At 51.1% G+C, this 13394-nt stretch overlaps 2 protein-coding genes across 3 annotated transcripts; both read right to left on the bottom strand.

Moving 5' to 3' along the window:
* Window positions 1–749: 749 nt before the first annotated feature.
* SPAAR (small regulatory polypeptide of amino acid response) lies at window positions 750–2874 on the bottom strand. Of its 2 annotated transcripts, none has more exons than XM_037798083.1 (2): window positions 2743–2874; window positions 750–2200 (listed from the first exon to the last, which is right to left on the bottom strand). In XM_037798083.1, the coding sequence occupies exon 2, from the start codon at window positions 1889–1891 to the stop codon at window positions 1664–1666; it is 228 nt and encodes a 75-aa protein (XP_037654011.1). In that variant the 5' UTR covers window positions 1892–2200; window positions 2743–2874; the 3' UTR covers window positions 750–1663. The 2 variants fall into 2 exon arrangements, with proteins under 2 accessions (XP_037654011.1, XP_037654010.1); XM_037798082.1 differs by having other exon boundaries at window positions 750–2281; window positions 2743–2804.
* A 3671-nt stretch (window positions 2875–6545) lies between these two features.
* Window positions 6546–7625, bottom strand: HRCT1 (histidine rich carboxyl terminus 1). Its single transcript, XM_037798081.1, has one exon. The coding sequence runs from the start codon at window positions 7438–7440 to the stop codon at window positions 7042–7044; it is 399 nt and encodes a 132-aa protein (XP_037654009.1). The 5' UTR covers window positions 7441–7625; the 3' UTR covers window positions 6546–7041.
* Window positions 7626–13394: the final 5769 nt, after the last annotated feature.

Raw genomic sequence — 13394 nt, 5'->3', positions numbered from 1 at the left:
CTCACACCCTGGGAAAAGGGTGAGCGGCCAGTTCTCAGAGGCAGAGCAAAGGTGGGGGGATATTAAGGCTCACCCATTTCAGCTCCATGGGGGTCACTCTGATAGTCAGTACTTGCTCCAGAGCTCCACCAGTTGGCCGAGGCTTAGCCTGGCCTACCTCAAAATTTGACTTCTTCCTCTGCCCAATCATTCTTCATCCTCCTTCCCCTGACAGGCACTGATCCCTAATAAACATCTTGCACCCCAAAGTTCACTTCCAGAGAACACAACCTACCCATAGCTCCCTTCTCTCAGTCCTGCAGGGTCTCCTGCAGCTAGTTCCCTTTCACATGCATCCATGAAGACCCCGCTTGGGGGCTTGAGGGTCCAGGTGGACCCACATATGGTCCCCAGGAACTCCTGTCCCTGGGCTGTGCCCCTCCCCTCCCCTCCCCATGCTCCCCCATCCCGTCCTCCATCAGGCTGACCCTCTCCCTGGCTCCTCACCCCTCTGCTCCTCGCAAGCCCCAAGGCTTACCCCCTGTGACAGCCACATAGCAAGGACAGCCTGACCGGGCACCTTTAGGGGTCAGAGCTGCCGTCAGGGTCAGTCCTGCCCCCTAGCAGGCGGGTCCTGGCAGAGCCGTCCATTCAGGCTGGATGGAAGCCTGCAAGCACCCCAGGAGGCTCATAATTTTGCATCCTTCAAACCGTACTCTTTAAATCTGGTACCCCATTTATGTTATGAGCACAGAAAGAAAGAGATCTAGTAAAAAAAAACTGAACACCTCTTTATTTGTGATGAAAACAAGAGCTTTGTTACATGCTCTGAATGTAACATAACATTTTAATTTATTTAGAATTGTCTTTCGGTTCATGATTTTTTAGTTCATGATTTTTCATAAGTGATGCCATCACATTCTCTAAGAATATTAAGATACAGTAATAAAGTCTTATTCAAAATATGTTTAAAAGTCTTCTTTCTCACTTTCCTGTTACTAAAACATCTGCTTTCTGTGACTCTTGTTTTCTCTTCTGTTTCCTTTTGTGGTTTCCCAAACCAGACAGCTTCTTGGGAGGCCCATAAAAGGGAATACATGTTCAATTACAGAATAAATCACTTGTTCCCAGGAAACAGTTCTACATGGGGGCGGACTTTGGTTTCAGAATTTCAAGGCTGATTTCGTGTGACTGGCAGCTGGGTTCTGTGCAATCTGCACTCACACGCAGCAAAAAAACTCAATTAAGCAACAGATAAGAAGTGTTTTCTGAAAATGTCCACTTGAGGGCACTGCTTCCTCTGGTGGGGATGAAACAGTTCTGTAGGCATCCTGTGGTAACCTGGGTCACCAGCTCCCCGTTCACAGCAAATTCCAGTGATTTCTCGGTGCCCTACACAGAACAGCAGAGCTGGCCCGACACTGTGCCTGTTTGTGTCCTCTTTGGGCCCTTCCTAAGCCCGACCCCGTGGGCAGGTCCCAGCTGAGCTCTCGGTGGTCAGTGCTGACCCCTCCTGCTCCCACCGCCGTGGATACCCCCGGCTGGAGGGCAGAGCCAGCTGGGAAGCTCTGGGGAGTTCTCTGGACACAGGAGCAGAAGGGCAGGGATGCCGGACTCAGAGATGGCTTCCTAGGGGTGGGCAGTTCCGACCCGCCAGTGGGGGACCCCAGGGGACCATCGGGCCTCACATGAAGGTCCAGAAGTCCCGGGCCGTTGCCGCCAGCTGGACATGGCAACCCGGCCCCATGAAGAGAGATGCCTCCTGGCGAAACGTGGCCACTGTGAAGCTGGGGCCAGGGCCCCCCTGAGGATCCTGGGTCTTGGGGTCACAGCTGAAGCAGCACAGGATGCAGGTGATGACCAGGGTCACCACGAACAGCACCACCACCACCCCAATCACAGCCCCTTCCATGGCCCCAGGCAGTGACTGAGCCACTAAGCTCAGGGCCTCAGCTCCCCATCCGAGACAGTGGGGCTCCGGGCGGGCACGGGAGCCCTGTGCTCCTCGGCTACTGTCCCTGTGGTCCTCGCAGGAGATGCTGGTCTGAGGCCCTGGGTGGTGCCTGCTCTAGCACACTGGGTGATCTCGTGTGGCCCTGCTTGGACCTCGGGTGCTCTGTCTGTTTCCTAAGCCTGAAGCCAGGCTTCCAAGAGCTGTAGCCACCTCCACCATCAGCTTCTGGAAGAAGCGCTGTTCCAATAGATCTGAGCACAAGACTCCCTGGACACGGAGGGGGTGGGAAGGACAGAGCAGATGACTTTGCTCAGAAGGAGCCTTGCCAACACCGGCTCTCTGGGACGCCTGCGAATTTCAGGAGAGATTGTACTCTCGGGCAAAAGACCCAGTACTCCCCCTCCTGTGGGTCCAGAAGGAGTCCCGCGCCTCCCCTGGAGTGACCTTGGGCCAGTCCTTGAATCAGCCTGTTCTGCTGCCTCCCAAGCCCCCGGCCCTGGGCTGGTTAGGAACAAGGATGTGGAGAAAGGCAAGTGGGGAGCAAAGAGGGGGCAGGGCACGCCTGCTAGGACACCATGAGTGCCATGGGGGCTTTTGGCGGGGGCTGTGGGAGGGAGCAGCGCCTTTCATTTGGCCTCCTTTCCGAGGAGGAGGGAGAGCGCGTTAGGTAGCGCCCCTGACGTCCCACGGGGCTCCGCTGGCTTGAGGTCCGGGAAGAAGCCCTTTTCTTCGTCAGCACCCAGCGCCCCCAGCCCTCCTTGCCGCCTCTCGTTGCCCACTGCTCACTCTCAGGTGCTGTGAGGACTTACCTCGGCCTTGGCCTTCCCGGTGGCAGCCTCAGGCGCCGCGCCATGACGCGCTCATCCCTGGGTACTGAGCTTTGGCCCCGCTTGGGACTTGGCTCGGAGATGTCCGAGCAGCTGCGAGCACTTCCTGAATCCCTTCCTCCAATTGTGAGTGAGGACCCAGGACCCGCACAGCTGCCTCCACTCCCTCACCCCCTCGGTAACTGCTCCTACCCCAACCCCCACGCACTCCCCGTATCACTCCGGTCTCGCCTCCTGCCGGGCCCTCTGCTTGGCCGGGTCGGGGAGGTGAGTGGGGCCCAGGCCACTGAGTTAGTCGGCCAGAAGGGGCTCTGTCCCGACCCGCACTCCGTCACAGCTCTTTCATTCCCAACACTTCCTAACACCCTACCACTTCCAGAAGGGAGTCTGGATTATTAGCCCCACTTTACTGATACCCTGGAAAGTGAAATAGTGAGAAATAATAATTTCAGGTACTGGGCACAACCAGACATTATCTTATATAATCTTCCTGGCAGATGGTGAAGTGATATTGTCCCCATTTTACGGCTAAAGATGCCGAGAGAGGCACCAAGGTTAAATGACCTGCCTGCAGGCTACTGCTAACTAATAGTGCTACCCAGTGCACTAAACGGCCAAGGAGGATCTTCACTCCTAGCTCAGTGCTCTTTCCAGGTGCCAACACGACCACAGAGTCCTCACCACATTCTGAAATTTCAATAACCAGGGAGTAAAGGCTCAGAGAGGACAGAGGGCTGAGTCCTTTCAAATTTCTCCAAGATCCCAGTGAGCTTCTTTATGCCAGTGTAAGGGAACTGCCCACGCACAGAATGGGAGCGTGGATGTTTGGAACAAAGGATGGCCTGTCAGTGCTCACTCTTTTCCTTCCCTGAGATGGCTGGACTATCTGGGCTCCGGACTCCTCCTCCGAGGGGCAGGGGAGGACCACAGGGCCTGCCCTGGGCCGTGATAGGAAGCTACACAACTTGGGTTATTTCTCTGATCAGGCTTTGTTTTAACTGGGGCAACCAAGAGCCGAAAGAAGGAAACCTGGCTTGAGGTTTCAGATTGAATTACCTAGATCAACGAGTTAATTCAGGAGCTAGAGGGCACTGGCCTGGATTCCATCTTGGTTATTTTTCCTTTGACTTCTCCTTAGTCTTTCTTTGGGGGTCGAGGAGGAGGGGTAGGAGGATGTTTAGTGGTAGGGCACTTCTGGCATGAGTGGGTTAGCATTTTTAAACTGGAATAAAAGACAATAACTCGCCCTTGTTATCTTCTGCCTTGTGTAGGTCTCCTTTTCTGTTTCTGAGATTTTAACCCTCTTTGATTCCTCTGTAAAACAGGTGGTCAGGTTCATCCTTATAAAGGGCATTCAGTGTGTGAATGGAGGTTGTGTATCATGAGACGAGCCCGTGTTATACAGTGAGGACAAGCACACCCTGGCTAGAAGGGTCCTAGGTATCTTTGTGGACCTCATGCTGGTGGTCTGTGATGTGGGAATAACCAAAATGACCTTTCAAGCCCAGGGCACAAACAGTGACATTGATAAAGCTAGAAGAAGCTTACGTACCTCTCTAAAGTGCACAGTCCCTTCCCAGCTCACGACCCTCATGCCAAACCATCCCCGAAACAACCCACCTTCCATGATGACTTGCAGCAGCGTAATCAGTTGAGTTAGGAAAAGCAAGCCAACCAAAGACCTTTGCACAATCATTCTGAGATGTTTGTCATTAAGGAGTTTTTCCAGGTATCTTCTCTTCTTGTGAGTTTTGTCAGCTTGGGATACACACCCCCTCCCCACGAGCCCCAGCGGGAATGTGGCTCCCAGAGATACGTATTGCTTAGATATGCATATATCCTCCCCACCATCCATCATCAACTGATCACCCAACTGATCAGAGAAATCGCCACTTCACACACATTCCACTTACATTCGCAAGGGGAAAGAGGACAGCAGGCCTCATAAAACAAAGAGGCTGCAGGGCCTCGCAGAGGCACCAGGCCACCATTGGGAAACACGGGCGGTCAGGGGCTTGGGCAGGGCTGCCGAGACCAGGGCAGGGGCGTTCCAGGCCAGCTGACCACAGCTCATTCCACGTTTCCACCTTTCAGACTTGCCCACCACCATGGGGATGTGGTGGGAGCACGAACACCCTCAGAGAGGCCCCAGGAGCCCAGAGGCCCTCTCTGCTGACCCTCACAGAGCTCGCTATATTCGGTGTCTCTCAACCCCCCACCTTCTGGCAGTGGTTATTCCAATCGTATTTGCTTTTCCAGGGAGCGTGAGGCTCTGAGAATCCTTCCTGACACCCTTCCCAAGCATCTGTTGTGTGGGTTGGTTCTGTGCTGAGCTTCAAGGAACCCTCAAGGAGATAAATCCTGCTGTAAATCTCTGGGGAAAGAAAAGGTCAGAAGCCCATAGGAAGGACCAACAAATTCTTCCTGGGTAAAAGGCATGGAGAGAGGAAGTTGCAGGACACGTTCTAGGGTGCGTGGCTGGAGCTGTGGGGCTAAGACAGAAGGTGCAAGGGGGTAGAACAACAAGGCAGGAATGAGGTCAGAGGGCAGAGCGAGGGGCACAGACCACCGCAGGGTGATGAGGAGTTTGGCAGAGACCCCTCAGGGCCGCAGTCTGGAGACATTTCAAAAGGAGCAGGGCTGGGGGTGGGCAGACCCTTTGGCAGGAATCCAGGCCGGGGAATAAGACAGCAGCTAGAGCAGAGCACAGGGCTGGAGAGGGAGGCAGATTTGAAGGGCACCACAGAGGAAAATCAGCAACCTATGGCAACCTGTGGCAACCTATGGTCCACTTCCCAAACTAGAAATCGAGTGCAGCCATGAATCTGAACCTGCCTCCCTCTCCCCCTCACCCCTCCCCAGCCCTCACAGAGAATCCACCGGGAAATAGAAAGGAAACAGGACATTCTGTTCCAGTGAGTCACCAGCCCCTGACTTTCTGGCCCCTTCTCCAGCCTGCCCCCCCCATCCGTGCCTGGCCCCCAGGCCTTGCCTCCCTCCATCTCCCACCCCTGCCCACAGGCGCAGGCTGAAAGCCTCAGAACCGGATTCTCTGCCTCTGTGGAATTCCACCAGCTATTCCTGAGGCGTTTGGGAACCTGCCTCTGGGCTTTGGCGAGGAGTTGGTCTAATCCATGCCATTTTAGGGAAGAGGAAGCTGAACGCCAGAGGAGGCGAGTAACCTTCCAGGGTCACCCAGCAAGTTTTGCAGGGCGCTCTCCCCAGCGCCCCATCCTCCAGTCTAAAGAACTGCACCCCTAACTTCCCATTCACACCACCAGACACAGGCACCCGCGGGACAGACTGGCCGGAGACTCCGGCTTGGATAAGAAACCCAGACCCGGTTACCAAGGAAACACTGAATTCAATGCAGCCCACCAGGTGGGGCTTCCGTGGGACCCAGAGCTCAGTCTGCCATGCAGATGGGCTGAGGGTCGCTGGAGGCAGAGCCCTGGGTCACGAGTCGGGCCAGCCTCCACCGCCTCTCTCTGTGCCCCTGGACTGCCCGACAGAAGCTGGGGTCCCACGGGTCTGCAGAGAGCACTCTTTGTGCAGGGCTGTGTTCAGACCCCGAATGCTCCCTCGGCTCAGGCCACATGCCCTTCTCATGGGGACTTTCCAGGAAGCACTGAAGATGGGTTTTCCCCATCTCACAGCCAGCCCCCACACCCCAGGCAGAAGCTGCAGGCTCCAGGCACTCACTTCCAGTCGGGCAGGGCAGACACAGGTCTGGCGGGTCCCTTGAGTTCCCTCCCACTCACGTTGCAATCAAGAGCCTCTTCACAAAAGCTTAGTGATTTTTATTTTCTTGTATTAAGGCACCAATGAAGTGGCTGTGCAGCCCCATACTGCCTTGTCCAACCGAAGAGGGCATTCCCTGGGTCCCTCCCAGCTACCCCCACCGGCCAGAGGCCTGCAGCTGCCTAATGAGGAAGTCAAAAGATGAGCACTTGACGGAGAGCACTTTCCGTGCACATTCAGCTGTTGTGCTGAACGGGTTCTGCCGCCACATCCTTGCTGGCGCCCACTGGGAGTTACAGTCACAAGTAGGGTGTCCAGGCCCGAGGGATCACCCCTGCTCTCCACCCAACTTCTGAGGTGCACAGCTCCACCCGTGGGGCTCCTCTTGTCTGCCTTCGTAGCACACTGGGACACGATGTACAAATGAAGCCTGAGCAGGACCCCGGCATTCACTGCAGAGACACATCCTTCTGCACCAAAAGTTCTGCATCCACTCGTGCTGGTGACGACAGGGCAGGCAGCAGCCACCGCCCACAGGTGTCAGCGGCGGCCCCAGTGAGAGTGGTGGTGGTGGTGGTGGTGGTGGTGGCGGTGGTGGTGTGCAGCGTGGTGGTGGTGGTGGTGGAGGCCACCATGGGACTTGCGAGCAAGGTGGCCAGGGTGGTGGTGAAGGCGTCCCATGTGGCCCTGGCCCCGGAGGAGCCAAGGCCAGGCTGCCCGGACTCGGTTTCTCCTTGCAGCCTGTTGGTTCCTCTCCACATCATGGTCCTGCCGTCTGTGGTGCAGGCAGGTGGCCAGGAGCAGCAGCAGCAGCAGAACGGCCACTGCAGCGCCTGTGACCAAGCCCACAAGGGTCGTGCTCCCCAGGAGGCCTAGCATCTGGGGGCTGGATGGTTCTTCTCCGGCTTGGTGGTTTCTTGTGGATTCTAACTGCTTCATCCCCTTCAGCAGCTTCCCCAGCTCAGCCCTCACAGTCACTGAACTCTGTTGTCTCGGCTTCTGCCGGCTGGAGGGCAGCCAGGGAATGTGGGCGCAGCCTGTTTGGGCTGGACCTGCTGGCCAAAGAGCAAGGCCAGGCGGCTGTTAACTCTGGGGAAGCCGGCAGGGAGGAGGGGTGGAGACAGAGCAGCTGTCAGGCTGGGTGTTGCAGAAGAGCGCTGAGTCTGGAGATAAGGGGTCTGGGTCCCCTGCATCCCTGCCGCCTGGAGGAGTGACCCCTTCTCCCCCCTGGGCCTCAGTTCCCTCCTCTCTTAGAGGCAGAATAGCACAGCAGTTAAGAGTGTAGATTCTAGAACCAGACGATTCACTCACTAGCTCTGTGATTGTGCACAAGTTACTTAACCTTTCTGTGCCTCAGTTTCTCATCTGTAAAATGGCTAATAATGTACTGTCAAAGAAAAAATTTCACCGAACAATGTGAAACAGGCAAGGATGACTTCATTCAGGGGCTGCTACAGCAGGGAAGAGAGACTAGAACTCAGTTCCATCAAAACAAAGGACAGCCAGCTTTTTAAGGGCTGGGAGTGAGTATGAGGGAAACCCCTGGAAGACAGTAAGGGGATGTTGATCACTCCAGTGGGTGAGGGATTTGCTGAGGCTGAGATTAAGACCACTTGGTTGGGAGTGTTCTCCTTTGTGGTGATTAGGCTGCCTGGGTGTGCAAGGGCTGGGAGAGAGGAGGGAGATAAGGCAACCCTAGTGAGGGGCCTCCCAGGAGCCCAGGGAGCCAGGATAAGAGGGAGAGGGGAGAGGGAGGGCTGGGTGGGATGGAGGCGGTGAGTAATATACAGAATAGTTGAGATCTGAGACTGTCTTTTTTCCTTTTCTGTTCCATCACTGCAAGATTAATTTCAAGGTAGTCAGGATGAGTGGGTGCAGGTAGGGGTACCCAAGGAGTTAGGCTGGCAGCTTGGTCAAGAGATAAAAACCAGTCTTGGTCAGTACCTACCTCATAGGGTTTGGGGAGGATTAGATGAGTTAATACATATAAAGCATTGAACCAGTTCCTGACACACGTTTGCCACTGATGTTACTACAGTGGAGTGTGGGCTAGATTACTTGGGAGACCTTGTAACCCATCTGAGAGTCAGTGATTCTGTGTCCTGAAGTCCACAAAGCCCTCCAGGACCAAGTCAGATTCTGTTGACCTGATTATCCAGCATGTCAGGAGCTTGGCAAGGCATGGTGGGCAGATTTTTATCTTCGTCCAGGAAGGCTGAACAACTGCCTCAAAGCCCTTGGTCCTGTGGGTCTTGGGAGCACAGGGTCTGGGTATCAGCCCTTGGTGTGGAGGGAGGCAGGGAGCAGGCCACTGAGCTGGGGTCATTGAGCTCAGAGAGGCCAGGCCCCAGGCCCAGCCTCCTGGCCCCAGTTCAGCAGCCTCAACTGGCCATAAATGGCAGACTCCTTGCTCCTTCCTACCCTCTCCACCCAGCAGCATGACCTGCCATTCCCGCCTGGTGGGGAATTAACAGAGAACCAGAGTGTGTGGGACCTGAGCACACCCTCCTCTCCCCCTCCCCCTCCTGGTCCCCAGTGTCTTCTGCTCACCCTAGATGAGCCCGTGAGGCCAGGCCTCTCTCCTGTGCAGGGCCCGGATGCCCTCGCTCCCTGGGCAGCCCTTGCTGCTGTGGGCTTGTTGGGCTGTTCTCTAAGCAACTCCCCAAAGCCCCAGCTCAGCCCCCCGAGTCCCCAGGTCCTCCCTCCAGGCTTCTTCCTGGGTGTGTGCTCCTCCCTGTGCCACATGGAGGAAGTTTACAGAGCTGGAGGCTGCCTCTCAGAGCTCCCGCAGCTGCTCCACCTTGTGACCTTAGCAAGCCCCTTCCCCTGAGGGACTCAGCCTGTTTCCTGCTCTGTAAAAGTCTCCAGGCAATTCTTGATCAAAAGAGGGAAGAGAAATGAAATCAAAGTTTCAGTGGCTGAGAGATTTCAAATGGAGTTGAGAGGTCATTCTGGAGGTTATTCTTATGTACTGTATCGCTATCCCTTTTTAGTTTTTAGTGTATTGGAATAGCTAGAAGTAAATACCTGAAACAACTGAACTGCAATCCAGTGGTCTTGACTCTTGAAGAAGATTGTATAACAATGTAGCTTACACAGTGTGACTGTGTGATTGTAAAAACCTTGTGGTCTCCACTCCCTTTATCCAGTGTTATGGACAGATGAGTAGAAAAATGGGTACAAAAATTAAATGAATAATGAGGGAAATGGGGGGAGGGGATGTTTGGGTGTTCTTTTTTACTTTAATTTTTACTCTTTTTTTTTTTTTTGAGTAATGAAGATGTTCAAAATTTGATTGTGGTGATGAATGCACAACTATATGATGGTACTGTGAACAACTGATTGTACACTGTGGATGATTGTATGGTATGTGAATTTATTTCAACAAAATTGAATAAAAAAAAAAAGTCTCCAGGCAAGAGGTGACCTCCAGGGAGCCCTCCCTATCTGACAGCATTGGTTCCCATGACCTCAATCCCAGGCCACATTCTCTCCCTGAGGCCTCAAACCCTTAGTGAAACCTCTGGATGAAAAGACTAAACATTCCCATCAACTAAATTGGGCTCAGGGGGCAGCAGTTCTAATGAATCCTGGGGATTTTTTTTTTTTTTTTGCCTTCGGGGAAACACCTAAACTTTTAATGATGCTGAAGGGAGAACTCCCTCCTGCATTCTTCTGGGGCGCAGGGAGCCCAGCTACCTTCCCTAGGGGGCCGTTAAGAAGAGAAGTCTGCCTTAATGAGGAGGAGGAAGGCAAACAGGCAACTTTCTCCTCTTTGGAACTTCTCTGAGGTGGCTTCCTCTCCACGCTTGCTCCCGGAGGGTAGGGCAGGGTCCCGCAACCCACAGACTTACAGACATTCAGTGGCACAAAGGGCTCCTGGAAATACCACTCACTGAGAGATGGGGAAACTGAGGCCAGAGGAAGGAAGGGACTTTTTCAAGGTTTCGCAGCTTGGTGGGCTGTTCTGTATAGTGAGTAATCAATAGAGCATTATACCCAGGGTGAGAGGGGGTCTCCAAAGCAATAGGCTGAGAGCAGCTGGGGACCCCTTCCACTGAGATAAGAGGGAAGAGAATGTATGGGTGTGAACGAGCCTGTGGAGGTGGAGACTAGGGGAGAGACACCCCACCTTCCCCCCCGCCCCCTGCCAAACACACACACACTAGGCATCTATTCTCTTGGGTACAGGTGCACTCCCCAGCTGGACAGATGATAGGATCCTAAAGTGGGTATTTTTTTAGTTGCTTCAGCACTCGGGGGGAAAGCATGGAGCTCACAGTCCTCTGGGACTTCAGAATCAATGGAAATCTTCTTGGAGGCCTGAATGAACAAGAAGGACTTGCAGGACTGATGACTTTAGAGGAACATGGGGCTATATGTAGGCATTCCCTGCCTCAGAAAAGCTGTCCTGTGGAGTTGTTGCATTGTTGTATTTCCCCCATACACAGCGTTGGGTCTTCTGCACACCCCACAAGCAGCCTTCCTAGTTGAGGGATAGGAGTTCAGACCAGTTGTCTGATGAGTAATCCTTTCAGTGTTTGTATCATTTAGCTTTACAGTCATATTTTACAGGGTACCCAGAGTCACACATGTACACTTGTAAACCAACATTGCTCTGTGGAAAAAGTCATGCACAAATAATTGTGTGCACACACACTCATGCATATATGCACAAGTACATACAAGTTCCGGGCTCACAAACTTGTGCTTGTAGCAGCTGCAGGTGGTTCTTGGTTGTCCAGCAATAGCAGTCGCGTTTTCACTAATCAGTGGCACCACCTAGTGGTAACATGGTAAATAAATGTTTCATGTTCTGACCCACTCCCCAAGCCACCTGTCTAAAGTTACAATGTCTTCATTGCTGTTTACAGATTATAATTTGAGCCCATGCATTTAGCACCCCTCCCTCCTAAATTCCCACTGCAATGACCAAAGATGTAAACATGGGAAAATACTATTCCATACTCTATTCCGTAGAGTCACATTACTGGCCCAGAAAATTAAAGGAATTTTACAAGCTATAGTGTAAATGGAACCAGACTGACGGATGTACTGACTGAGAAAGGGCAATCCTGGGAAGTAGGGGACAACATGCCCCAGCCAGGGCAAGGAGCAAGGGTGAGGTGGGCACAGCAGGAAACAAGCTGAGTGCCAGTGTCTGCTTGCAGAGCAGTGGGTCAAGGCTCAGCCCATCTTTTGGTTTGAACAGAAAAGCAGGGACATCGGCCAGCAGGTTCCTAACATGGCGCTCATGCCAGTTAGAGAAGGGGGACACTCATCCAGCTAACTCTGGGCCACCAGCACGGCAGCCAACTTTTCTCTCTGCTCAGGAGCTCTCCTTGCCCCGTCCATGGCCAACTGGCCCTTGCAATCTAGAAAGCTAAATCATAAGTGGGCATCATTTTTCTTTCTTTCTCCATTGCCTGGAGCCAACATGCTTGAAAATGATCCACATAATCTTTCATTTCAAATTCCAATCCCTAACATAGATCTATGTCATTCTGTAGAGATGAGCAAATAGTGAAATATTACTAATTGTATGAAAAGATATTAGGTATTCTATCCTTATTACCAGGGTTACCAGAATTCAACCATTTAAAAATCCCCAATTTATATTCTAAATAAGATTCAAAAGATCAATCCATATATAAATATGTGAAAATGTGCCAAACAGGACATTTTACTTTATGATTTAAAAAAACATAATTTTCAAATTCAGTGAAAGCCACACACAAAAGAATAGATATTACAGAAAACCAAATCAGGAAAGACTGCTTTGAGAACCTTCCCCATAACTCAGAAAAAAGAAGAGATTAAAATAGAGAGGGGTGGGGGGGACAGGGAGAAAGAAAAGGCAGATCCTGGAAATCATTTATACTTATATAATAGACATCCTAGAAGTAGAGAACAGAGCACACAGAGAAACAATCATTAAAGAAATAAAGAAAATTTCCTGACCTGAAAAGTAAGTCTTTAGATGAAAAGGCACACTGAGTACTAGGCAAACTATTTAAAGAGGCCCAGACTATCAGTATATCCAGGTGAAATTTTAACGTTAAAGAGAAAAAGAAAAAAATCCTATGAACAACAGGAACTCTTTAAACTGTTTCGAAGCATAGAGAAAGAAATCTTCCCATATTTTAGGCTATGTAATTTATTTTATAAAACTACCATAACCTTGATTCCAAAACCTGACAACCGTAGCACCAAAACACTATAAATAAATCTCAAAATTCTAAAAAATATATAACATATGTGTATATCCCTAGCAGAACATTGAGCGAATAATACTCCATAAACAGGTAAAGTTTATTCTAGGAATGTAAGGAGTGGTTTGATAGTCTTAAACATCTGTTGTTGAAATTAATTATATAAACAGGTAAAAAAAGGAAAACCATATATCATCTCAATAGATGGCTAATAGACATTTGATAAAAGTCACTGTGTATTCCTGATAAATACTATCAATTAACAAAAACATAGTCATGTACTAGGATATTCTCGTAACGTGACCGAAAGGGGAAAATCTCAAACCAGTAGCAAATATGATTAATGGTGAAAAAACAAAGGCATTCCAATTAAAACCCAGGAACAAGATGAGAATGCTTACTCCCATCACTGTTACTTGGTCTGGTACAATTAAACAAGAGCATAAAATAAGAGGCATAAATATTGGAGATGATATGATTGCATACCTAGAAAACTTCAAAGAATATGCTGGAAAACTACTGAATCTAGTAAGAGTTTAGTAAAAAAAAAAAAAAGTTAATTGAAAAATAAAAATACCAAAAAAATCAAGGACTTTCCTGATTGCATTACTATTATTATATAATAGCCATAATTCAAAAACACAATAGAATAAATATATCACTAAAATTGGCAACAAAAAT

Source organism: Choloepus didactylus, chromosome 10 (assembly GCF_015220235.1).
Source record: "Choloepus didactylus isolate mChoDid1 chromosome 10, mChoDid1.pri, whole genome shotgun sequence".
Taxonomy (NCBI): Eukaryota; Metazoa; Chordata; class Mammalia; order Pilosa; family Megalonychidae; genus Choloepus; species Choloepus didactylus.
This window is presented reverse-complemented; position numbering and strand designations above follow the sequence as displayed.